We start from the raw sequence: 26,707 nt of genomic DNA, 5'->3' as shown, positions 1-26,707 counted from the left end.
ATGCATAACACTGGCTGCAGAGAGCACAGAGCACAGCAGTGTGAGATCTGATTACACATCTATCCAGGGACAGTACATAACACATCTCTCCAGGGACCGTACATAACACTGGCTGCAGAGAGCACAGAGCACAGCAGTGTGATGTATGATTACACATCTCTCCAGGGACAATACATAACACTGGCTGCAGAGAGCACAGAGCACAGCAGTGTGAGGTATGATTACTCACCTCTCCAGGGACAATACATAACACCGGCTGCAGAGAGCACAGCGCACAGCAGTGTGAGGTCTGATTACACATCTATCCAGGGACAATACATAACACTGGCTGCAGAGAGCACAGAGCACAGCAGTGTGAGGTCTGATTACACATCTATCCAGGGACAATACATAACACTGGCTGCAGAGAGCACAGAGCACAGCAGTGTGAGGTCTGATTACACATCTCTCCAGGGACAATACATAACACTGGCTGCAGAGAGCACAGCGCAGAGCAGTGTGAGGTCTGATTACACATCTATCCAGGGACAATACATAACACTGGCTGCAGAGAGCACAGAGCACAGCAGTGTGAGGTCTGATTACACATCTCTCCAGGGACAATACATAACACTGGCTGCAGAGAGCACAGAGCACAGCAGTGTGAGGTCTGATTACACATCTCTCCAGGGACAATACATAACACTGGCTGCAGAGAGCACAGAGCACAGCAGTGTGAGGTATGATTACACATCTCTCCAGGGACAGTACATAACACTGGCTGCAGAGAGCACAGAGCACAGCAGTGTGAGGTATGATTACACATCTCTCCAGGGACCGTACATAACACTGGCTGCAGAGAGCACAGAGCACAGCAGTGTGATGTATGATTACACATCTCTCCAGGGACAGTACATCACACTGGCTGCAGAGAGCACAGAGCACAGCAGTGTGAGGTCTGATTACACATCTCTCCAGGGACAATACATAACACTGGCTGCAGAGAGCACAGAGCACAGCAGTGTGAGGTCTGATTACACATCTATCCAGGGACAATACATAACACTGGCTGCAGAGAGCACAGAGCACAGCAGTGTGAGGTCTGATTACACATCTCTCCAGGGACAGTACATAAAACTGGCTGCAGAGAGCACAGAGCACAGCAGTGTGAGGTATGATTACACATCTCTCCAGGGACAATACATAACACTGGCTGCAGAGAGCACAGAGCACAGCAGTGTAATGTATGATTACACATCTCTCCAGGGACAATGCATAACACTGGCTGCAGAGAGCACAGAGCACAGCAGTGTGAGATCTGATTACACACCTCTCGAGGGACAGTACATAACACTGGCTGCAGAGAGCACAGAGCACAGCAGTGTGAGGTGTGATTACACATCTCTCCAGGGACAATCCATAACACTGGCTGCAGAGAGCACAGAGCACAGCAGTGTGAGGTATGATTACACATCTATCCAGGGACAATACATAACACTGGCTGCAGAGAGCACAGAGCACAGCAGTGTGAGGTCTGATTACACATCTATCCAGGGACAATACATAACACTGGCTGCAGAGAGCACAGAGCACAGCAGTGTGAGGTCTGATTACACATCTCTCCAGGGACAATACATAACACTGGCTGCAGAGAGCACAGCGCAGAGCAGTGTGAGGTCTGATTACACATCTATCCAGGGACAATACATAACACTGGCTGCAGAGAGCACAGAGCACAGCAGTGTGAGGTCTGATTACACATCTCTCCAGGGACAATACATAACACTGGCTGCAGAGAGCACAGAGCACAGCAGTGTGAGGTCTGATTACACATCTCTCCAGGGACAATACATAACACTGGCTGCAGAGAGCACAGAGCACAGCAGTGTGAGGTATGATTACACATCTCTCCAGGGACAGTACATAACACTGGCTGCAGAGAGCACAGAGCACAGCAGTGTGAGGTATGATTACACATCTCTCCAGGGACCGTACATAACACTGGCTGCAGAGAGCACAGAGCACAGCAGTGTGATGTATGATTACACATCTCTCCAGGGACAGTACATCACACTGGCTGCAGAGAGCACAGAGCACAGCAGTGTGAGGTCTGATTACACATCTCTCCAGGGACAATACATAACACTGGCTGCAGAGAGCACAGAGCACAGCAGTGTGAGGTCTGATTACACATCTATCCAGGGACAATACATAACACTGGCTGCAGAGAGCACAGAGCACAGCAGTGTGAGGTCTGATTACACATCTCTCCAGGGACAGTACATAAAACTGGCTGCAGAGAGCACAGAGCACAGCAGTGTGAGGTATGATTACACATCTCTCCAGGGACAATACATAACACTGGCTGCAGAGAGCACAGAGCACAGCAGTGTAATGTATGATTACACATCTCTCCAGGGACAATGCATAACACTGGCTGCAGAGAGCACAGAGCACAGCAGTGTGAGATCTGATTACACACCTCTCGAGGGACAGTACATAACACTGGCTGCAGAGAGCACAGAGCACAGCAGTGTGAGGTGTGATTACACATCTCTCCAGGGACAATCCATAACACTGGCTGCAGAGAGCACAGAGCACAGCAGTGTGAGGTATGATTACACATCTCTCCAGGGACAATACATAACACTGGCTGCAGAGAGCACAGAGCACAGCAGTGTGAGGTCTGATTACACATCTCTCCAGGGACAATACATAACACTGGCTGCAGAGAGCACAGCAGTGTGAGGTATGATTACACATCTCTCCAGGGACCGTACATAACACTGGCTGCAGAGAGCACAGAGCACAGCAGTGTGATGTATGATTACACATCTCTCCAGGGACAATGCATAAAACTGGCTGCAGAGAGCACAGAGCACAGCAGTGTGAGGTCTGATTACACATCTCTCCAGGGACAATACATAACACTGGCTGCAGAGAGCACAGAGCACAGCAGTGTGAGGTATGATTACGCATCTCTCCAGGGACAGTACATCACACTGGCTGCAGAGAGCACAGAGCACAGCAGTGTGAGGTCTGATTACACATCTCTCCAGGGACAATCCATAACACTGGCTGCAGAGAGCACAGAACACAGCAGTGTGAGGTATGATTACACATCTCTCCAGTGACACTACATAACACTGGCTGCAGAGAGCACAGAGCACAGCAGTGTGAGGTCTGATTACACATCTCTCCAGGGACAATCCATAACACTGGCTGCAGAGAGCACAGAACACAGCAGTGTGAGGTATGATTACACATCTCTCCAGTGACACTACATAACACTGGCTGCAGAGAGCACAGGGCACAGCAGTGTGAGGTCTGATTACACATCTCTCCAGGGACAATACATAACACCGGCTGCAGAGAGCACAGAGCACAGCAGTGTGAGGTCTGATTACACATCTCTCCAGGGATAATACATAACACTGGCTGCAGAGAGCACAGAGCACAGCAGTGTGAGGTCTGATTACACATCTCTCCAGGGACCGTACATAACACTGGCTGCAGAGAGCACAGAGCACAGCAGTGTGAGGTCTGATTACACATCTCTCCAGGGACAATACATAACACTGGCTGCAGAGAGCACAGCGCACAGCAGTGTGAGGTCTGATTACACATCTCTCCAGGGACAATACATAACACTGGCTGCAGAGAGCACAGAGCACAGCAGTGTGAGGTCTGATTACACATCTCTCCAGGGACAATACATAACACTGGCTGCAGAGAGCACAGAACACAGCAGTGTGAGGTCTGATTACACATCTCTCCAGGGACAATACATAACACTGGCTGCAGGGAGCACAGAGCACAGCAGTGTGAGGTCTGATTACACATCTCTCCAGGGACAATACATAACACTGGCTGCAGTGTGCATGGTCACACCTGTAATTATTAGGGCAGGTAGATGAGAGGAGCAGATGCTCTGCTCCCCTGGGTCATGCTTAGTGTTGGGTGGTGCAGGTATGTGCGGTATTATGTTGTTGCTGGGGGGTGATTCCAGGTTTAATAAAGCGCCATGAAAGGAGATGAGTTTGTGCTTGGAGGTCTGGGCGCAGGTACCAGGCTGCCAGGAGATGAGTCACATATCTCTTGCAATGAGCAGAACTATTATACAAATATCCCGGATAATTGGAGGGATTGTTATATAATGGATAATATGCTTACACTGCACAATCTCTATCCAAAACAGGGGGCTGTATTCTTCCGGAGACCCTCGCTATGTTGTAGAACTGAGGTCCTTTCAGTGGTCTGTAAGCTGCATGAATAGGGTCCTTTGTTCCATGTGACCTGTCAGGCCCTGGACAAGACATGGAACATCTGACCACGTTCCATGCGGCCTTGTACATGGAAAATCTGATGAGGGAAATAGCGGAGGGGACAGAGATGTCATCAGAAGTCGGATCCAGGAACAATAGCCAAAGGCAACACTTTACTCACAGTCGTCTAGTGACCTCATACAATGGGCCATGTGCTGTGCCAGATCCAGGAACGCCTGCCAAATTCAGGGACACATTCACCTCAATATAATGTGTCTAGATGGGCTTCATAGATACGCACTTTACATGGTAACAGGTGACTGCTGTGTGATACAATCATGTAATACCGTCCGCCCTGCTCTATGATACAGTAATGTAATACCGCCCGGCCTGCTCTATGATACAGTAAAGTAATACCGCCCGGCCTGCTCTATGATACAATCATGTAATACCGCCCGGCATGCTCTACGATACAGTAATGTAATACCGCCCGGCCTGCTCTATGATACAGTAATGTAATACCGTCCGGCCTGCTCTATGATACAGTAATGTAATACCGTCCAGCCTGCTCTATGATACAGTAATGTAATACCGTCCGGCCTGCTCTATGATACAATCATGTAATACCGTCCGGCCTGCTCTATGATACAGTAATGTAATACCGTCCGCCCTGCTCTATGATACAATCATGTAATACCGCCCGGCCTGCTCTACGATACAGTAAAGTAATACCGCCCGGCCTGCTCTATGATACAGTAATGTAATACCGCCCGGCCTGCTCTACGATGCAGTAGTTAATATACATGTAATACCACCTGGCCTGCTCCATGTTACACACATGTAATACCGCCCGACCTGCAGTATGTTGTACACATGTAATCCTGCCCGACCTGCTCTATGTTATACACATGTAATAGCGCCGGGCTGCTGTATGTTGTACACATGTAATCCCGCCAAACCTGCTGTATGTTGTACACATGTAATCCCGCTTAACCTGCTCTATGTTATACACATGTAATACCGCCCGACCTGCTGTATGTTATACACATGTAATACAGCCCGACCTGCTGTATGTTATACACATGTAATACCGCCCTACCTGCTGTATGTTATACACATGTAATACCGCCCGACCTGCTGTATGTTATACACATGTAATACAGCCCGACCTGCTGTATGTTGCACACATGTAATACCGCCCAACCTGCTTTATGTTGCACACATGTAATACCGCCCAACCTGCTGTATGTTATACACATGTAATACAGCCCGACCTGCTGTATGTTATACACATGTAATACAGCCCGACCTGCTCTATGTTATACACATGTAATACAGCCCGACCTGCTCTATGTTATACACATGCAATCCCGCCAGCCTGCGTCTCTTCATACAGGGACAAGAATGAACCTGCATATAAGGTGATGAGCGATTAGTCTTGGCAGCGCTGTGTATGATCTCACTGTGTTATGATAGAGAATTGCGGCTCCGCCTCCAGGACCACAGGACGCTCAGCGCGATAAGACATCCGTCCAATCTCAGGCTTCACTTTCATATCGACATACCAAGAGAAAAGCAATGGAAAAATAGCACAAAACATGAAGGGACAAGAGGGAGCGAACTCTGCAGATCATCGCTCCAGTCCCAGACATTCTGCAACTCTCCAGCAGGGCCAATGATCTAAGACTATTCTATATCAGAGGCTACACAGAAGCCCGTCACAGCGCAGGAGCACCGGCACCTCACCTACCTGGAGGGGACACTCCACGATTAGTGCAAATATCACATTCCACGTGCCATAGGGAGTGACGTGCGCTCGCTACCTGGGAGCTCTGCACACATCATGACAGGCAGCAGCTCACTACCTGGGAGCTCTGCACACATCATGACAGGAAGCAACTCACTACCTGGGAGCTCCGCACACATCATGACAGGCAGCAGCTCACTACCTGGGAGCTCTGCACACATCATGACAGGCAACAGCTCACTACCTGGGAGCTCCGCACACATCATGACAGGCAGCAGCTCACTACCTGGGAGCTCCGCACACATCATGACAGGCAGCAGCTCGCTACCTGGGAGCTCCGCACACATCATGACAGGCAGCAGCTCGCTACCTGGGAGCTCCGCACACATCATGACAGGCAGCAGCTCGCTACCTGGGAGCTCCGCACACATCATGACAGGCAGCAGCTCACTACCTGGGAGCTCCGCACACATCATGACAGGCAGCAGCTCACTACCTGGGAGCTCCGCACACATCATGACAGGCAGCAGCTCACTACCTGGGAGCTCCGCACACATCATGACAGGCAGCAGCTCACTACCTGGGAGCTCCGCACACATCATGACAGGCAGCAGCTCGCTACCTGGGAGCTCCGCACACATCATGACAGGCAGCAGCTCGCTACCTGGGAGCTCCGCACACATCATGACAGGCAGCAGCTCGCTACCTGGGAGCTCCGCAGACATCATGACAGGCAGCAGCTCGCTACCTGGGAGCTCCGCACACATCATGACAGGCAGCAGCTCGCTACCTGGGAGCTCCGCACACATCATGACAGGCAGCAGCTCACTACCTGGGAGCTCCGCACACATCATGACAGGCAACAGCTCACTACCTGGGAGCTCCGCACACATCATGACAGGCAGCAGCTCACTACCTGGGAGCTCCGCACACATCATGACAGGCAGCAGCTCACTACCTGGGAGCTCCGCACACATCATGACAGGCAGCAGCTCGCTACCTGGGAGCTCCGCACACATCATGACAGGCAGCAGCTCGCTACCTGGGAGCTCTGCACACATCATGACAGGCAGCAGCTCACTACCTGGGAGCTCCGCACACATCATGACAGGCAGCAGCTCGCTACCTGGGAGCTCTGCACACATCATGACAGGCAACAGCTCCCTACCTGGGAGCTCCGCACACATCATGACAGGCAGCAGCTCACTACCTGGGAGCTCTGTACACATCATGACAGGCAGCAGCTCACTACCTGGGAGCTCCGTACACATCATGACAGGCAGCAGCTCACTACCTGGGAGCTCCGCACACATCATGACAGGCAACAGCTCGCTACCTGGGAGCTCCGCACACATCATGACAGGCAGCAGCTCACTACCTGGGAGCTCTGTACACATCATGACAGCCAACAGCTCGCTACCTGGGAGCTCTGCACACATCATGACAGGCAACAGCTCACTACCTGGGAGCTCTGCACACATCATGACAGGCAGCAGCTCACTACCTGGGAGCTCTGCACACATCATGACAGGCAGCAGCTCGCTACCTGGGAGCTCTGCACACATCATGACAGGCAACAGCTCGCTACCTGGGAGCTCCGCACACATCATGACAGGCAGCAGCTCACTACTTGGGAGCTCTGCACACATGACAGGCAGCAGCTCACTACCTGGGAGCTCTGCACACATCATGACAGACAGCAGCTCACTACCTGGGAGATCCGCACACATCATGACAAGCAGCAGCTCACTACCTGGGTGCTCTGCACACATCATGACAGGCAGCAGCTCGCTACGAGGGGAGCTCTGCACACATCATGACAGGAAGCAACTAAATACCTGGGAGCTCTGCACACATCATGACAGGCAGCAGCTCACTACCTGGGAGCTCTGCACACATCATGAAAGGCAGTAGCTCGCTACGTGGGGAGCTCCACAGACATAGTGACAGGCAGCAGCTCACTACCTGGGAGCTCTGTACACATCATGACAGGCAGCAGCTCACTACCTGGGAGCTCCGCACACATCATGACAGGCAACAGCTCGCTACCTGGGAGCTCCGCACACATCATGACAGGCAGCAGCTCACTACCTGGGAGCTCTGCACACATCATGACAGCCAACAGCTCGCTACCTGGGAGCTCTGCACACATCATGACAGGCAACAGCTCACTACCTGGGAGCTCTGCACACATCATGACAGGCAGCAGCTCACTACCTGGGAGCTCTGCACACATCATGACAGGCAGCAGCTCGCTACCTGGGAGCTCTGCACACATCATGACAGGCAACAGCTCGCTACCTGGGAGCTCCGTACACATCATGACAGGCAGCAGCTCACTACCTGGGAGCTCCGTACACATCATGACAGGCAACAGCTCGCTACCTGGGAGCTCTGTACACATCATGACAGGCAGCAGCTCACTACCTGGGAGCTCTGCACACATCATGACAGGCAGCAACTCACTACCTAGGAGCTCTGCACACATCATGACAGGCAGCAACTCACTACCTAGGAGCACCGCACACATCATGACTGGCAGCAGCTCACTACTTGGGAGCTCTGCACACATCATGACAGACAGCAGCTCACTACCTGGGTGCTCTGCACACATCATGACAGGCAGCAGCTCGCTACGAGGGGAGCTCTGCACACATCATGACAGGCAGCAGCTCACTACCTGGGAGCTCTGCACACATCATGACAGGTAGCGACTCACTACAAGGGGAGCTCCGCACATATCATGACAGGCAGCTGCTCACCACATGGGGAGCTCCGCACACATCATGACAGGCAGCAACTAAATACCTGGGAGCTCTGCACACATCATGACAGGCAGCAGCTCGCTACGAGGGGAGCTCTGCACACATCATGACAGGAAGCAACTAAATACCTGGGAGCTCTGCACACATCATGACAGGCAGCAGCTCACTACCTGGGAGCTCTGCACACATCATGACAGGTAGCGACTCACTACAAGGGGAGCTCCGCACATATCATGACAGGCAGCTGCTCACCACATGGGGAGCTCCGCACACATCATGACAGGCAGCAACTAAATACCTGGGAGCTCTGCACACATCATGACAGGCAGCAGCTCGCTACCTGGGAGCTCTGCACACATCATGACAGGCAGCAGCTCGCTACCTGGGAGCTCTGCACACATCATGACAGGCAGCAGCTCACTACCTGGGAGCTCTGCACACATCATGACAGGCAGCGGCTCACTACCTGGGAGCTCCGCACACATCATGACAGGCAACAGCTCACTACCTGGGAGCTCTGCACACATCATGACAGCCAACAGCTCACTACCTGGGAGCTCTGCACACATCATGACAGGCAGCAGCTCACTACCTGGGAGCTCCGCACACATCATGACAGGCAGCAGCTCACTACCTGGGAGCTCCGCACACATCATGACAGGCAGCAGCTCGCTACCTGGGAGCTCCGCACACATCATGACAGGCAGCAGCTCGCTACCTGGGAGCTCTGCACACATCATGACAGGCAGCAGCTCACTACCTGGGAGCTCTGCACACATCATGACAGGCAACAGCTCGCTACCTGGGAGCTCCGCACACATCATGACAGGCAGCAGCTCACTACCTGGGAGCTCTGTACACATCATGACAGGCAGCAGCTCACTACCTGGGAGCTCCGTACACATCATGACAGGCAGCAGCTCACTACCTGGGAGCTCCGCACACATCATGACAGGCAACAGCTCGCTACCTGGGAGCTCCGCACACATCATGACAGGCAGCAGCTCGCTACGAGGGGAGCTCTGCACACATCATGACAGGAAGCAGCTCACTACCTGGGAGCTCTGCACACATCATGACAGGCAACAGCTCGCTACCTGGGAGCTCCGCACACATCATGACAGGCAGCAGCTCACTACCTGGGAGCTCTGTACACATCATGACAGGCAGCAGCTCACTACCTGGGAGCTCCGTACACATCATGACAGGCAGCAGCTCACTACCTGGGAGCTCCGCACACATCATGACAGGCAACAGCTCGCTACCTGGGAGCTCCGCACACATCATGACAGGCAGCAGCTCACTACCTGGGAGCTCTGTACACATCATGACAGCCAACAGCTCGCTACCTGGGAGCTCTGCACACATCATGACAGGCAACAGCTCACTACCTGGGAGCTCTGCACACATCATGACAGGCAGCAGCTCACTACCTGGGAGCTCTGCACACATCATGACAGGCAGCAGCTCGCTACCTGGGAGCTCTGCACACATCATGACAGGCAACAGCTCGCTACCTGGGAGCTCCGCACACATCATGACAGGCAGCAGCTCACTACTTGGGAGCTCTGCACACATGACAGGCAGCAGCTCACTACCTGGGAGCTCTGCACACATCATGACAGACAGCAGCTCACTACCTGGGAGATCCGCACACATCATGACAAGCAGCAGCTCACTACCTGGGTGCTCTGCACACATCATGACAGGCAGCAGCTCGCTACGAGGGGAGCTCTGCACACATCATGACAGGAAGCAACTAAATACCTGGGAGCTCTGCACACATCATGACAGGCAGCAGCTCACTACCTGGGAGCTCTGCACACATCATGAAAGGCAGTAGCTCGCTACGTGGGGAGCTCCACAGACATAGTGACAGGCAGCAGCTCACTACCTGGGAGCTCTGTACACATCATGACAGGCAGCAGCTCACTACCTGGGAGCTCCGCACACATCATGACAGGCAGCAGCTCACTACCTGGGAGCTCTGCACACATCATGACAGCCAACAGCTCGCTACCTGGGAGCTCTGCACACATCATGACAGGCAACAGCTCACTACCTGGGAGCTCTGCACACATCATGACAGGCAGCAGCTCACTACCTGGGAGCTCTGCACACATCATGACAGGCAGCAGCTCGCTACCTGGGAGCTCTGCACACATCATGACAGGCAACAGCTCGCTACCTGGGAGCTCCGTACACATCATGACAGGCAGCAGCTCACTACCTGGGAGCTCCATACACATCATGACAGGCAACAGCTCGCTACCTGGGAGCTCTGTACACATCATGACAGGCAGCAGCTCACTACCTGGGAGCTCTGCACACATCATGACAGGCAGCAACTCACTACCTAGGAGCTCTGCACACATCATGACAGGCAGCAACTCACTACCTAGGAGCACCGCACACATCATGACTGGCAGCAGCTCACTACTTGGGAGCTCTGCACACATCATGACAGACAGCAGCTCACTACCTGGGTGCTCTGCACACATCATGACAGGCAGCAGCTCGCTACGAGGGGAGCTCTGCACACATCATGACAGGAAGCAACTAAATACCTGGGAGCTCTGCACACATCATGACAGGCAGCAGCTCACTACCTGGGAGCTCTGCACACATCATGAAAGGCAGAAGCTCGCTACGTGGGGAGCTCCACAGACATAGTGACAGGCAGCAGCTCGCTACCTGGGAGCTCTGCACACATCATGACAGGCAGCAGCTCACTACCTGGGAGCTCCGCACACATCATGACAGGTAGCGACTCACTACAAGGGGAGCTCCGCACATATCATGACAGGCAGCTGCTCACCACATGGGGAGCTCCGCACACATCATGACAGGCAGCAACTAAATACCTGGGAGCTCTGCACACATCATGACAGGCAGCAGCTCGCTACCTGGGAGCTCTGCACACATCATGACAGGCAGCAGCTCGCTACCTGGGAGCTCTGCACACATCATGACAGGCAGCAGCTCACTACCTGGGAGCTCTGCACACATCATGACAGGCAGCGGCTCACTACCTGGGAGCTCCGCACACATCATGACAGGCAACAGCTCACTACCTGGGAGCTCTGCACACATCATGACAGCCAACAGCTCACTACCTGGGAGCTCTGCACACATCATGACAGGCAGCAGCTCACTACCTGGGAGCTCCGCACACATCATGACAGGCAGCAGCTCACTACCTGGGAGCTCCGCACACATCATGACAGGCAGCAGCTCGCTACCTGGGAGCTCCGCACACATCATGACAGGCAGCAGCTCGCTACCTGGGAGCTCTGCACACATCATGACAGGCAGCAGCTCACTACCTGGGAGCTCTGCACACATCATGACAGGCAGCAGCTCGCTACCTGGGAGCTCTGCACACATCATGACAGGCAACAGCTCGCTACCTGGGAGCTCCGCACACATCATGACAGGCAGCAGCTCACTACCTGGGAGCTCTGTACACATCATGACAGGCAGCAGCTCACTACCTGGGAGCTCCGTACACATCATGACAGGCAGCAGCTCACTACCTGGGAGCTCCGCACACATCATGACAGGCAACAGCTCGCTACCTGGGAGCTCCGCACACATCATGACAGGCAGCAGCTCACTACCTGGGAGCTCTGTACACATCATGACAGCCAACAGCTCGCTACCTGGGAGCTCTGCACACATCATGACAGGCAACAGCTCACTACCTGGGAGCTCTGCACACATCATGACAGGCAGCAGCTCACTACCTGGGAGCTCTGCACACATCATGACAGGCAGCAGCTCGCTACCTGGGAGCTCTGCACACATCATGACAGGCAACAGCTCGCTACCTGGGAGCTCCGCACACATCATGACAGGCAGCAGCTCACTACTTGGGAGCTCTGCACACATGACAGGCAGCAGCTCACTACCTGGGAGCTCTGCACACATCATGACAGACAGCAGCTCACTACCTGGGAGATCCGCACACATCATGACAAGCAGCAGCTCACTACCTGGGTGCTCTGCACACATCATGACAGGCAGCAGCTCGCTACGAGGGGAGCTCTGCACACATCATGACAGGAAGCAACTAAATACCTGGGAGCTCTGCACACATCATGACAGGCAGCAGCTCACTACCTGGGAGCTCTGCACACATCATGAAAGGCAGTAGCTCGCTACGTGGGGAGCTCCACAGACATAGTGACAGGCAGCAGCTCACTACCTGGGAGCTCTGTACACATCATGACAGGCAGCAGCTCACTACCTGGGAGCTCCGCACACATCATGACAGGCAACAGCTCGCTACCTGGGAGCTCCGCACACATCATGACAGGCAGCAGCTCACTACCTGGGAGCTCTGCACACATCATGACAGCCAACAGCTCGCTACCTGGGAGCTCTGCACACATCATGACAGGCAACAGCTCACTACCTGGGAGCTCTGCACACATCATGACAGGCAGCAGCTCACTACCTGGGAGCTCTGCACACATCATGACAGGCAGCAGCTCGCTACCTGGGAGCTCTGCACACATCATGACAGGCAACAGCTCGCTACCTGGGAGCTCCGTACACATCATGACAGGCAGCAGCTCACTACCTGGGAGCTCCGTACACATCATGACAGGCAACAGCTCGCTACCTGGGAGCTCTGTACACATCATGACAGGCAGCAGCTCACTACCTGGGAGCTCTGCACACATCATGACAGGCAGCAACTCACTACCTAGGAGCTCTGCACACATCATGACAGGCAGCAACTCACTACCTAGGAGCACCGCACACATCATGACTGGCAGCAGCTCACTACTTGGGAGCTCTGCACACATCATGACAGACAGCAGCTCACTACCTGGGTGCTCTGCACACATCATGACAGGCAGCAGCTCGCTACGAGGGGAGCTCTGCACACATCATGACAGGAAGCAACTAAATACCTGGGAGCTCTGCACACATCATGACAGGCAGCAGCTCACTACCTGGGAGCTCTGCACACATCATGAAAGGCAGAAGCTCGCTACGTGGGGAGCTCCACAGACATAGTGACAGGCAGCAGCTCGCTACCTGGGAGCTCTGCACACATCATGACAGGCAGCAGCTCACTACCTGGGAGCTCCGCACACATCATGACAGGTAGCGACTCACTACAAGGGGAGCTCCGCACATATCATGACAGGCAGCTGCTCACCACATGGGGAGCTCCGCACACATCATGACAGGCAGCAACTAAATACCTGGGAGCTCTGCACACATCATGACAGGCAGCAGCTCGCTACCTGGGAGCTCTGCACACATCATGACAGGCAGCAGCTCGCTACCTGGGAGCTCTGCACACATCATGACAGGCAGCAGCTCACTACCTGGGAGCTCTGCACACATCATGACAGGCAGCGGCTCACTACCTGGGAGCTCCGCACACATCATGACAGGCAACAGCTCACTACCTGGGAGCTCTGCACACATCATGACAGCCAACAGCTCACTACCTGGGAGCTCTGCACACATCATGACAGGCAGCAGCTCGCTACCTGGGAGCTCCGCACACATCATGACCGGCAGCAGCTCGCTACCTGGGAGCTCCGCACATATCATGACAGGCAGCTGCTCACTACATGGGGAGCTCCCTATATAGCATGACAGGCAGCTGCAACCAATCACGGCCATGGCAAGAAGCAAGGGAGCTTCAATTTGCCTTATTTGATGGTTTTGCCACCAATCCGGCAATAAGTCCGGTTTTGCACGGCCAAAGCTGAAATAAAGTTATGGGTCCGCTCATCCCTATTGACTACATAGGAGCTTTTTATTATGTCTTCATAGAGCGGCCTCTGCACTCGTCATCCTCCCTCCATATCTGGTTGTCACTCCTAAATCTGTGCTAGTTCCACTATATGGAGAGGGAGCAGTGAGTCTCAGCAGCTAGCCCTCCTCCCATCAGCTGGACCAGAGCAGAGCTATGGGGATCTGCCATTACTGTGGGTGACACTTCCACCTCCTCTCCATGACCTGGTGCTGGCGCGCTCCCAGACTTCTGTACACAGTGAATCATGTGTTGAGCATGAAGAACTACAGAGGAACATTCCTCCCCGCCAGCCAGGCCTCTCTTACAGTTATTAGTTATTAATGTGAACAAACTCTTACAATCCAGTCTGTTTTGTGTCTGGGCTCCGTCAGCGCCGCCTTCTTCTCCGCTTCCCATCGGCCAAAACAAATCAAATTAAAATCCTTGAACTTATTTTGACATTTTTCTGCACGGAGTCATTTAGAAAAGAGAAGAAAATACCATAAACCCAATGGGGCGATCGCCAGACGCTGCAGTTCTGATCAGATCCGATGCTTGGAAGATACAAGTGTCGATATGAAACCCAGTGATTAGTTGTATAGAAGGGAATCAGACAGAAAAGTTTCTTCATTTTTTCCAACTTTTACTTCCCCCGCAGACATTAATGTTCTGAGCCGAGCCTCTTGTTCTCTGCAGCCCCCACAATGGCGTCCGGCCAAGAGCCTCCGATACAGCCTAAAGGAGCCGCACATGAGGACTGCCCAGGACTGTGCCCATAGAGCCGGGGGCGGAGGGCAGTGCCAGGGGCAAGAAACAACGTCTACCCGAGGAATAGCAGAGCAATATCAGAGGCTGAAGAGCAGAGTATTATATGTAATAACCAGAGACACACATGTAGTAGCAGTTATATTCCTGTACATAGGGGGCAGTATTATAGTAGTTATATTCCTGTACATAGGGGGCAGTATTATAGTAGTTATATTCCTGTACATAGGGGGCAGTATTATAGTAGTTATATTCTTGTACATAGGGGCAGTATTATAGTAGTTATATTCCTGTACATAGGGGGCAGTATTATAGTAGTTATATTCCTGTACATAGGGGGCAGTATTATAGTAGTTATATTCTTGTACATAGGGGCAGTATTATAGTAGTTATATTCCTGTACATAGGGGGCAGTATCATAGTAGTTATATTCTTGTACATAGGGGCAGTATTATAGTAGTTATATTCCTGTACATAGGGGGCAGTATTATAGTAGTTATATTCCTGTACATAGGGGGCAGTATTATAGTAGTTATATTCCTGTACATAGGGGGCAGTATTATAGCAGTTATATTCCTGTACATAGGGGGCAGTATTATAGTAGTTATATCCTGTACATAGGGGGTAGTATTATAGTAGTTATATTCCTGTACATAGGGGGCAGTATTATAGTAGTTATATTCCTGTACATAGGGGGCAGTATTATAGTAGTTATATTCCTGTACATAGGGGGCAGTATTATAGCAGTTATATTCCTGTACATAGGGGGCAGTATTATAGTAGTTATATCCTGTACATAGGGGGTAGTATTATAGTAGTTATATTCCTGTACATAGGGGGCAGTATTATAGTAGTTATATTCCTGTACATAGGGGGCAGTATTATAGTAGTTATATTCCTGTACATAGGGGGCAGTATTATAGTAGTTATATCCTGTACATAGGGGGTAGTATTATAGTAGTTATATTCCTGTACATAGGGGGCAGTATTATAGTAGTTATATTCCTGTACATAGGGGGCAGTATTATAGTAGTTATATTTCTGTACATAGGGGGCAGTATTATAGTAGTTATATTTCTGTACATAGGGGGCAGTATTATAGTAGTTATATTCTTGTACATAGGGGGCAGTATTATAGTAGTTATATTCTTGTACATAGGGAGCAGTATTATAGTAGTTATATTCCTGTACATAGGGGGCAGTATTATAGTAGTTATATTCCTGTACATAGGGGGCAGTATTATAGTAGTTATATTCCTGTACATAGGGGGCAGTATTATAGTAGTTATATTCCTGTACATAGGGGGCAGTATTATAGTAGTTATATTCTTGTACATAGGGAGCAGTATTATAGCAGTTATATTCCTGTACATAGGGGGCAGTATTATAGTAGTTATATTCTTGTACATGGGGGGCAGTATTATAGTAGTTATATAGTTATGTAGTCGGGAATCCTTGTTCGTGGCGAGTCTGTAGACGTATAGATGTGTTCAGTATAGATACTGTGTAATGCCAGTAATATCCCTAGGCTGCGGCTCTGGAGCTGCGGGCTGCGATCTATACATTATGAACTATAAATTCACATTCCTGTATCCAGCACATCTGTTGGGTCAGCGCCAGGAAACAGCAATAAAAGCTTGCTCAGTATTCAGGCCTGTGAATCCTCCACTGTAAAATGCCAAGTACATATCTCAGGGTCCTGAGCCGCACAGGGGACAAACAGGACATTATGTGGAAACGCAAAAGACATGGCCACAAGTCAGAGCTTTACACTGCGTGACCGCAAGGAGCCGCGTCATCAAAGTGTCCAATACAGATACGTGTCAGTGGCAAAATATATATAGCACAGAGCACAGCAGTGTGAGGTCTGATTACACATCTCTCCAGGGACAGTACATAACACTGGCTGCAGAGAGCACAGAGCACAGCAGTGTGAGGTCTGATTACACATCTCTCCAGGGCAATATATAACACTGGCTGCAGAGAGCACAGAGCACAGCAGTGTGAGGTCTGATTACACATCTCTCCAGGGACAATACAGAACACTGGCTGCAGAGATCACAGAGCACAGCAGTGTGAGGTCTGATTACACATCTCTCCAGGGACAATACATAACACTGGCTGCAGAGAGCACAGAGCACAGCAGTGTGAGGTCTGATTACACATCTCTCCAGGGACAATACATAACACTGGCTGCAGAGAGCACAGAGCACAGCAGTGTGAGGTCTGATTACACATCTCTCCAGGGACAGTACATAACACTGGCTGCAGAGAGCACAGAGCACAGCAGTGTGAGGTCTGATTACACATCTCTCCAGGGACAATACATAGCACTGGCTGCAGAGAGCACAGCAGTGTGAGGTCTGATTACACATCTCTCTAGGGACAGTACATAACACTGGCTGCAGAGAGCACAGAGCACAGCAGTGTGAGGTCTGATTACACATCTCTCCAGGGACAATACATAACACTGGCTGCAGAGAGCCCAGAGCACAGCAGTGTGAGGTCTGATTACACATCTCTCCAGGGACAATACATAACACTGGCTGCAGAGAGCACAGAGCACAGCAGTGTGAGGTCTGATTACACATCTCTCCAGGGACAATACATAACACTGGCTGCAGAGAGCACAGAGCACAGCAGTGTGAGGTATGATTACACATCTCTCCAGGGACAATACATAACACTGGCTGCAGAGAGCACAGAGCACAGCAGTGTGAGGTCTGATTACACATCTCTCTAGGGACAGTACATAACACTGGCTGCAGAGAGCACAGAGCACAGCAGTGTGAGGTCTGATTACACATCTCTCTAGGGACAGTACATAACACTGGCTGCAGAGAGCACAGAGCACAGCAGTGTGAGGTCTGATTACACATCTCTCTAGGGACAGTACATAACACTGGCTGCAGAGAGCACAGCAGCGTGAGGTATGTTTACACATCTCTCCAGGTACAATACATAACACTGGCTGCAGAGAGCACAGAGCACAGCAGTGTGAGGTCTGATTACACATCTCTCCAGGGACAATGCATAACACTGGCTGCAGAGAGTACAGAGCACAGCAGCGTGAGGTATGTTTACACATCTCTCCAGGTACAATACATAAGAGTTGCTTCTGCCTCTATAGTCACGTCTGATGGTCAATCCCTTTCAGGTAATAAATATAGGTAGAAATGCCTGTGAAACTGAATTATAATGCAGCCAGAGATGTGTGTACAGCAGTACATGGTTTCCTGGCAGCAGACTGTATATACTGATCCGTCTCCAGCTCCTTGGAAGGGCTGCAGCATTTTCCAGCACAAGTATGGAATTTACATTTTCCCTGCAGCCGGACATGTTCAGGTCATACATTCCGCCAAAATCAGCTTGTTCAAAGCAAATCATCAACAAACTGGAAAATCCACCGGATTCTGCAAGAAGGAAACTAGAAATGTCAGGACGACTCACCTCAAAGACTTCTTCATCTAAGATTCTGGTCCCAAACACAACAATGCCATTGGTATCAATTATGGAGTGTGCGCTGCGGTCTAGAGGCCTCTGCAGCTTCTTTTTACAATCCAGAACCAGCGTCACCTGTTTCTTGTGGACGCTGATTGCTATCCGGTGCCACCTGCAATGTGGGAACAGGAATCAATGTCACCGCAATGTCCTTCACAAAACTACACTGGAGAGAGCATAACACTGGAGTCACATGTACTTTACTCCAGAGCTGTATTCACCCTTCTGCAACAAACAGAATTCATATCTTACAGCATTCTCTGCTTGACCCATTGACCTGTTACCCTAGAAGTTCAGATTATCAGTAAGGTTCAAAAGACTTACAGCATACCCCCCAATCACTCCCTGGCCACGCCCCAAATTTTAGCCATATTATAATATTAACCCCTTAACGCTGAAGCCACTTTTCACCTTCCTGACACGGCCCATTTTTTAAAATCTGACATGTGTCTTTTTAAGTGGTTATAACTTTGGAACGCTTTAACATATCCAGTTGATTTTGAGATTGTTTTTTCGTGACACATTGTACTTCATGCTGGTTGAGAAATTTAATCAATATATTTAGTATTTATTTATGAAATAAATGGAAATTTGGCAAAAATTTTGAAAAAAACAATGTTTTCCAAATTCAAAATTTTCTACTTTTTGGAAAGTTGGTCATATCACTAAAATAACTTTATAACTAATATTTTCCACATGTCTGCTTTAACTTGGCATCATTTTTCAAACCTCTTTTCCTTTATTTAGGATGTTAGGAGGCTTATAACTTTAGGTGCAATTTTTCAGATTTTCACGAAAATCATCAAAACCTACTTTTGGAGGGTCAATTTAGTTAGAAGTGACTTTATAAGGCCCACATGACAGAAAACCCCCACAAATGACACCATTTTAGAAACTACACCCCTCAAAATATTCAAAACAACCTTTGGGAATTTTGTTAACCCTATGAGCGTTTCATGAGGGTGAAAGATAAATGAAAGTAAAATTACCAAAATGTAATTTTATCTTACAATAGATTCATTGTACCTTCACAATACACCTTCACAATGGGTTAAAAAGGAAAATGCATTTTACAATGTTTAGGGCAATTCCTCCTGAGCATGCCAATACCCATTTTGTCACTGTACCCTGCTGTACGGGCACAGGGGGGCACCTGGAAGGGAAAGAGCGTTGTTTCGTTTTTGCAGGGCAAATATGGCTGAAAAAGTTTTCATGTGACAGGATGCATTTGGAGAGCCATAATGGTACCAAAACAGAGGAAAGCCCCAACATGAGACACCATTTTGGAAAGTACACCCCTTGGAGAGTTTAGCAACGTGTAATTTGTGTATTTTCCCCAACAGGTGTTTGATTCAATTAGGCCCCAAAAGGGAAAAAAGGTGAAAATTTTCTAACAAAAGTCACTTTTACCCCAAATTTTTGTTAGCCACAAGGGATAAAAGATTAAACAACCCCCATAAATGTGTAAAACTATTTCTCCTAAGCACAGAACTGCACCAATTTTGCATATAAAGTGTTGTATGGGTGCACAGTAGGGCTCAGAAGGGAAAGAGGGGCTTTGGCCTTTTAGAAGCCAGATTTGACAATCATCCTTTACATGTGTCAGGATGCATTTGGAGAGCCCTAGTGGTACCAAAACAGAGGGGAACCCCAACAAGTGTCACCATTTTGGAAAGTGCACCCTTTGGAGAATTCAGCAAGGTGTAATATGTGTATTTTCCCCTACAGGTGTTTGCTTCAATTAGGTCCCTAAAAGGAAAAAGGTGAACATTTTCCCAAAAAAGTCACTTTTACGGCTAATTTTTGTAACCCATAAGGCATTAAAGATGAAACAACCCCAAAAAATGTGTACTAGCATTTCTCCCGAGTATAAAATTGCCCCACACATGCAAATAAAATGTTGTATGGGTACGCAGTGAAGCTCAGAAGGGAAAGAGGGGCGTTGGCCTTTTAGAAGCCAAATTTGACAGACATCCTTTACATGTGTCAGGATGCATTTAGAGAGCCGTAGTGGTACCAAAACAGAGGGGAACCCCAACACGTATCACCATTTTGGAAAGTACACCCCTTAGAGAATTTAGCAAGGTGTAATATGTGTATTTGTCCGTAAAGGTGTTTGATTTAATTAGGACTTAAATAGATAAAAGGTGAACATTTTCTTATAAAGGTCATTTTACTCCTAATTTTATATAGCCACAAGGGATAAAAAAATGTAATAACCCCCCAAAATGTGTAAACCTATTTCTCTCAAGTGTAGAAGTACCCCACATGTGTATATAAAATGTTGTATGGGCGCACAGTAAGAGGAAAGGGGAATGTTTGCCTTTTAGAAGCCAAATTTGACAGAAATGTTTGACATGCATTTGGAGAACCCTAGTGGTATAAAACAGAGAAGAATCCAAAAAGTGACCCTAATCTTTGAATGCACACCCCTTAGAGAATTTTGCAATGTGTAATATATGTATTTGCCCCTACAGGTGAATGATCCAATTAGGCCCTAATCATTAAAAAGGTGAAAATTTTCCTATAAATGTCACTTTACCCCTAATTTATGTAAGCCACAAGGGATAATATATTAAATAACCCCAAAAAAGGTGTAAAACTATTTCTCCCGAGTGTAGAAGTACCCCACATGTGCATATAAAATGCTTTATGGGCGCACAGTAGAGGAAAAGAGGGATGTTTGTCTTTTAGAGGCCAAATTTGCAAGAAATCCTTCACATGTGTCAGGATGCATTTGGAGAGACGTAGTGGTACCAAAACAGAGGAAAACCCGAAAAGTGACCCTAATTGTTGAATGTACACCCCTTGGGGAATATAGCAGGGTGTAATATGTGGTGTAGTGTAATACACGTGGTGAAATGAGCATTTGAACATATAGGTGGTTTCCAAATATGATGTGCAATGGGTCCAAGATGGAAATTGCAATTATTTCTGGAAAGTTCAGTGCCCGTTATGTGGCGCCCCTTATGAAATAATGGAGGGGTATAGGGAGCAACGGGACATAACAGTTGTTACAATTATTCATTTTACCAAAATTAATTCACAATAGGTTGGGCGTGAATTGTGAATGTCTAGTGTATAAGGAGGTAGTATATATCAAGGGACCAACTAAACTTTTGTCACTCTGGAGGTGTCGCAGGTCTCTTAGTAGTATGTAGTGTCCATCCTAACTTCTCTTTTGGAACAGACTCTTTATTGAGTCTTATCTTTAGAAGCAGCAGAATTCACCGGGAAAATGCTGTCCTGGCAAAACACAGGAACATCTAAACCAGAGGTACTGGGGCCCCCTCCTTCTTGTCCCAATATTAGTTTCCTAATATCTTCCTCTTGAAAACGGAGAAATGATACGGCAGGACCTGCACATTGGAACAGCTCGTAAGAGTTGTACAGCATCATCTGTACAATGTGCACAGCCAGCACTTTTGTACCATATCTTCGTTTTTCGTAGGGAAATTATCGCCAAGTGTTGCTCTTATTCACCCTAGCGATGCCCATTGTGACGAATATTGCTGCTTTTGGCTGGACCAAATCGACCAGCCAATAGCGGCAAACATGGACAGAGGGGGGCAATAAAACCCCTCTGGACCGCAAGGCAAAATTGGTGGCTGTCAGGAACAGCCGCCACCCTACCCCGATCACCGTGTCTACAGACATGGTGACCGGTATTACTGACGTCATAAGTAAATTCGCTGCTATTGGCTCATCTGAATTGATGAGCCAATAGCAGCAATAATAAACTGGGGGTGTGTGGGGGGGACGTAACCCTTCTGGTCCATGGGGCAGGATGGATGGCTGTCAGGAACAGCCGCCGTCTTACCCCGATCAGTGAACAGCTGCCGTCTTACCCTGACCGGTGTTGGAAAGTCACTACCCGCCGCACCGTTCTATAACAACGCGCGTTGGGAATAGGCTATACAATCTTTATTTATTTTTTAAGCAATTTAGACAAATAAGGGCTTATTTTTTGCGAGACGAGATGCACTGTAAAAAAAAGCTTTATTTTAGTGGGTTTTTAGCATATTGAAGCAATTTTATTAACTTTTTACGTGTGGAGGAAAATAAAATCATCAATTCTTCTTTTGGATTTTTAGCATTTTTTGGGGGGGGTGTTCACTGTAGCATAACAATAATATATTATCTTTATTCTACGGATCACTACGATTACGGTGATACCTCATTTATATAGTTTTATTTTTATTTGTCCAATTTTATTGAAGGAAAACTAGAATAGAAAAAATTGCATTTGTTTTAGTATTGCCATTTTTATAGTGGCATAATTATAGTATTTTTTGGTTTACGGAGTTGGTTGTAAGCTTATTTTTTGCGTGACAAGTTGCTCTTTTTATTGGTATCATTTTGGTGCTTGTAACTTTTTCGGATCACTTTTTAGAACATTTTTTGTAAAGCAATTTGATAAAAAGTTTTAATTTTTGACAAGTTTTTGGGGTTTTTTTTTTACCACGTTCACCGAGGGGGTCCAATTATGATTAGGATTTATTGTACAGATTGTTACGGACGCATCGATACCAAATAAGTGGGTTTTTTTTGTGATTTAGTGTTTTTTATACTTTATTACTTGTGTAAAGGGAAATGTGGTGTTTGGGGGGACTTTCACTTTCTTTTATTATTTATTTTTATTGTAAAAAACGTTTATTTATTTATTTTTACTTTTTTTACTGTTACTGACATCTAAGCTTGAACAAGTGATCTTCTGATCACTTGTTCAAGCTTTTTTACAGGTTACACAGTGCAATACAGATGTATTGCACTGTGTAATGTAAGACACTGAGCATGCTGCGCATGCCCAGTGTCTTACAGCCGGGTCCTGCCAGGAGGCACGGACCCGGCTTCCGGAGGGAGATCTCGCAGCCCCGGGCACCGGCAGTCCCGGGGCTGCGATCGGAGCAGCGGACCCCCCCGGTAAGCGCCGCGGGGGGGTCCGATTCAACTTCAGGTATCTTTAAATGCCTCTAACACGCCGCGGTCAGCGCGACCGCGGCGTGTTAGGGGTTAACACCCGCGATCGGAGAAATCTCCGATCGCGGGTGTTAGAGGCGGGTGTCGGCTATAATATATAGCCGACACCCGCAGCTTCTGGCGCCGGCTCCGTTCAGGAGCCGGCGCCAGAAGCTTGACGTAATAGTACTGCATTTTGCGGGAACGCACCTCCCGCGATGCAGTACTATTACGTCAAATGTCGGGAAGGGGTTAAAAATCATCTCAATAAAAAAATAAAAAAAAATATCCTCATTGGGATTTGAACCCAGAACCTGCAGTGTCCATGTACAATAATGACAGAGCGCCTCAACCAACTGAGCTATAACCTCTGTGATTATCAAGGTGAAGAATTCTGGTAACTAAGAACTATGACTACTGTTACACTGTGACACAGATTTAATACTTTGGTATATAGAGAGGGATCTTCTCAGAGATTATTGTAATTATTGAGACTATTATTATTATGGAGACTATTATTATTATTATGGAGATTATTATTATCATTGAGATGATTATTATTATTTTACTATTATTAATAATCATCTCCATAATAATAAAAATAATAAAATTTATAATAATAATAATAGTCTGATAATTACAATAATAATCTCTGAGAAGATCCCTCTCTATATATCAGTGCATTAGTCTGTGTCACAGTGTAACAGTGGCAGATAACACTTCTTAGTTACCAGAAATCCTCAGCTCTGTATCACTTGGCTTATAGCTCAGTTGGTTAAGGCAGAGCTGAGGATTTCTGGTAACTAAGAAGTGTTATTTGCCATGACATTACTGATCCTGAGTTACATCCTGTATTATACTCCAGAGCTGCACTCACTATTCTGCTGCTGGTGCAGTCACTGTGTACATACATGACATTACTTATCCTGTACTGATCCTGAGTTACATCCTGTATTATACTCCAGAGCTGCACTCACTATTCTGCTGCTGGTGCAGTCACTGTGTACATACATGACATTACTTATCCTGTACTGATCCTGAGTTACATCCTGTATTATACCCCAGAGCTGCAGTGCAGAGGGTCCCAGGTTCGAATCTCAGCCTGGGCAAAACTTTATTTAATTTAATTAAATAAAGAGCTTGTGTCTGGGGAAGCCCTGGAGACCATATATGGACAGATGCTGATCTGACCTGATGCTGAACGGGACTTTCCCGGCAAAATCGGGACGGTTGGGAGCTATGCTTACAGTAACCACATGCAGTATCTTGAGTGCAGCTGTGGAGTATAATACAGGATGAATACAGGATAAGTAATGTCATGTATGTACACAGTGACTGCACCAGCAGCAGAATAGTGAGTGCAGCTCTGGGGTATAATACAGGATGTAACTCAGGATCAGTACAGGATAAGTAATGTCATGTATGTACACAGTGACTGCACCATCAGCAGAATAGTGAGTGCAGCTCTGGAGTATAATACAGGATGTAACTCAGGATCAGTACAGGATAAGTAATGTCATGTATGTACACAGTGACTGCACCAGCAGCAGAATAGTGAGTGCAGCTATGGAGTATAATACAGGATGTAACTCAGGATCAGTACAGGATAAGTAATGTCATGTATGTACACAGTGACTGCACCAGCAGCAGAATAGTGAGTGCAGCTCTGGGGTATAATACAGGATGTAACTCAGGATCAGTACAGGATAATTAATGTCATGTATGTACACAGTGACTGCACCAGCAGCAGAATAGTGAGTGCAGCTCTGGAGTATAATACAGGATGTAACTCAGAATCAGTACAGGATAAGTAATGTCATGTATGTACTCAGTGACTGCACCAGCAGCAGAATAGTGAGTGCAGCTCTGGGGTATAATACAGGATGTAACTCAGGATCAGTACAGGATAATTAATGTCATGTATGTACACAGTGACTGCACCAGCAGCAGAATAGTGAGTGCAGCTCTGGGGTATAATACAGGATGTAACTCAGGATCAGTACAGGATAAGTAATGTCATGTATGTACACAGTGACTGCACCAGCAGCAGAATAGTGAGTGCAGCTCTGGGGTATAATACAGGATGTAACTCAGGATCAGTACAGGATAAGTAATGTCATGTATGTACACAGTGACTGCACCAGCAGCAGAATAGTGAGTGCAGCTATGGAGTATAATACAGGATGTAACTCAGGATCAGTACAGGATAAGTAATGTCATGTATGTACACAGTGACTGCACCAGCAGCAGAATAGTGAGTGCAGCTCTGGGGTATAATGCAGGATGTAACTCAGGATCAGTACAGGATAAGTAATGTCATGTAAGTACACAGTGACTGCTCCAGCAGCAGAATAGTGAGTGCAGCTCTGGGGTATAATACAGGATGTAACTCAGGATCAGTACAGGATAATTAATGTCATGTATGTACACAGTGACTGCACCAGCAGCAGAATAGTGAGTGCAGCTCTGGTGTATAATACAGGATGTAACTCAGGATCAGTACAGGATAAGTAATGTCATGTATGTACACAGTGACTGCACCAGCAGCAGAATAGTGAGTGCAGCTCTGGAGTATAATACAGGATGTAACTCAGGATCAGTACAGGATAAGTAATGTCATGTATGTACACAGTGACTGCACCAGCAGCAGAATAGTGAGTGCAGCTCTGGGGTATAATACAGGATGTAACTCAGGATCAGTACAGGATAAGTAATGTCATGTATGTACACAGTGACTGCACCAGCAGCAGAATAGTGAGTGCAGCTCTGGGATATAATACAGGATGTAACTCAGGATCAGTACAGGATCAGTAATGTCATGTATGTACACAGTGACTGCACCAGCAGCAGAATAGTGAGTGCAGCTCTGGGGTATAATACAGGATATAACTCAGGATCAGTACAGGATAAGTAATGTCATGTATGTACACAGTGACTGCACCAGCAGCAGAATAGTGAGTGC

The 26,707-nt window shown here is 48.3% G+C and overlaps 1 protein-coding gene across 7 annotated transcripts in view; it reads right to left on the bottom strand.

Moving 5' to 3' along the window:
- LOC140078023 (collagen alpha-1(V) chain-like) overlaps positions 1–26,707 on the bottom strand; it is a 347,730-nt gene that overhangs the window by 131,111 nt on the left and 189,912 nt on the right. For all 7 annotated transcript variants that reach the window (XR_011849878.1, XM_072125797.1, XM_072125796.1 and 4 more), the window contains one exon: positions 18,736–18,898. Coding sequence is in view for 6 of the 7 variants with exons in the window: in XM_072125797.1 (XP_071981898.1) it covers positions 18,736–18,898 (163 nt within the window). In the remaining variant the exon portion in view is untranslated. The remainder of the gene's footprint in view (positions 1–18,735; positions 18,899–26,707) is intronic.

Source organism: Engystomops pustulosus, chromosome 9, assembly GCF_040894005.1.
Source record: "Engystomops pustulosus chromosome 9, aEngPut4.maternal, whole genome shotgun sequence".
NCBI classification, from domain to species: domain Eukaryota; kingdom Metazoa; phylum Chordata; class Amphibia; order Anura; family Leptodactylidae; genus Engystomops; species Engystomops pustulosus.
This window is presented reverse-complemented; position numbering and strand designations above follow the sequence as displayed.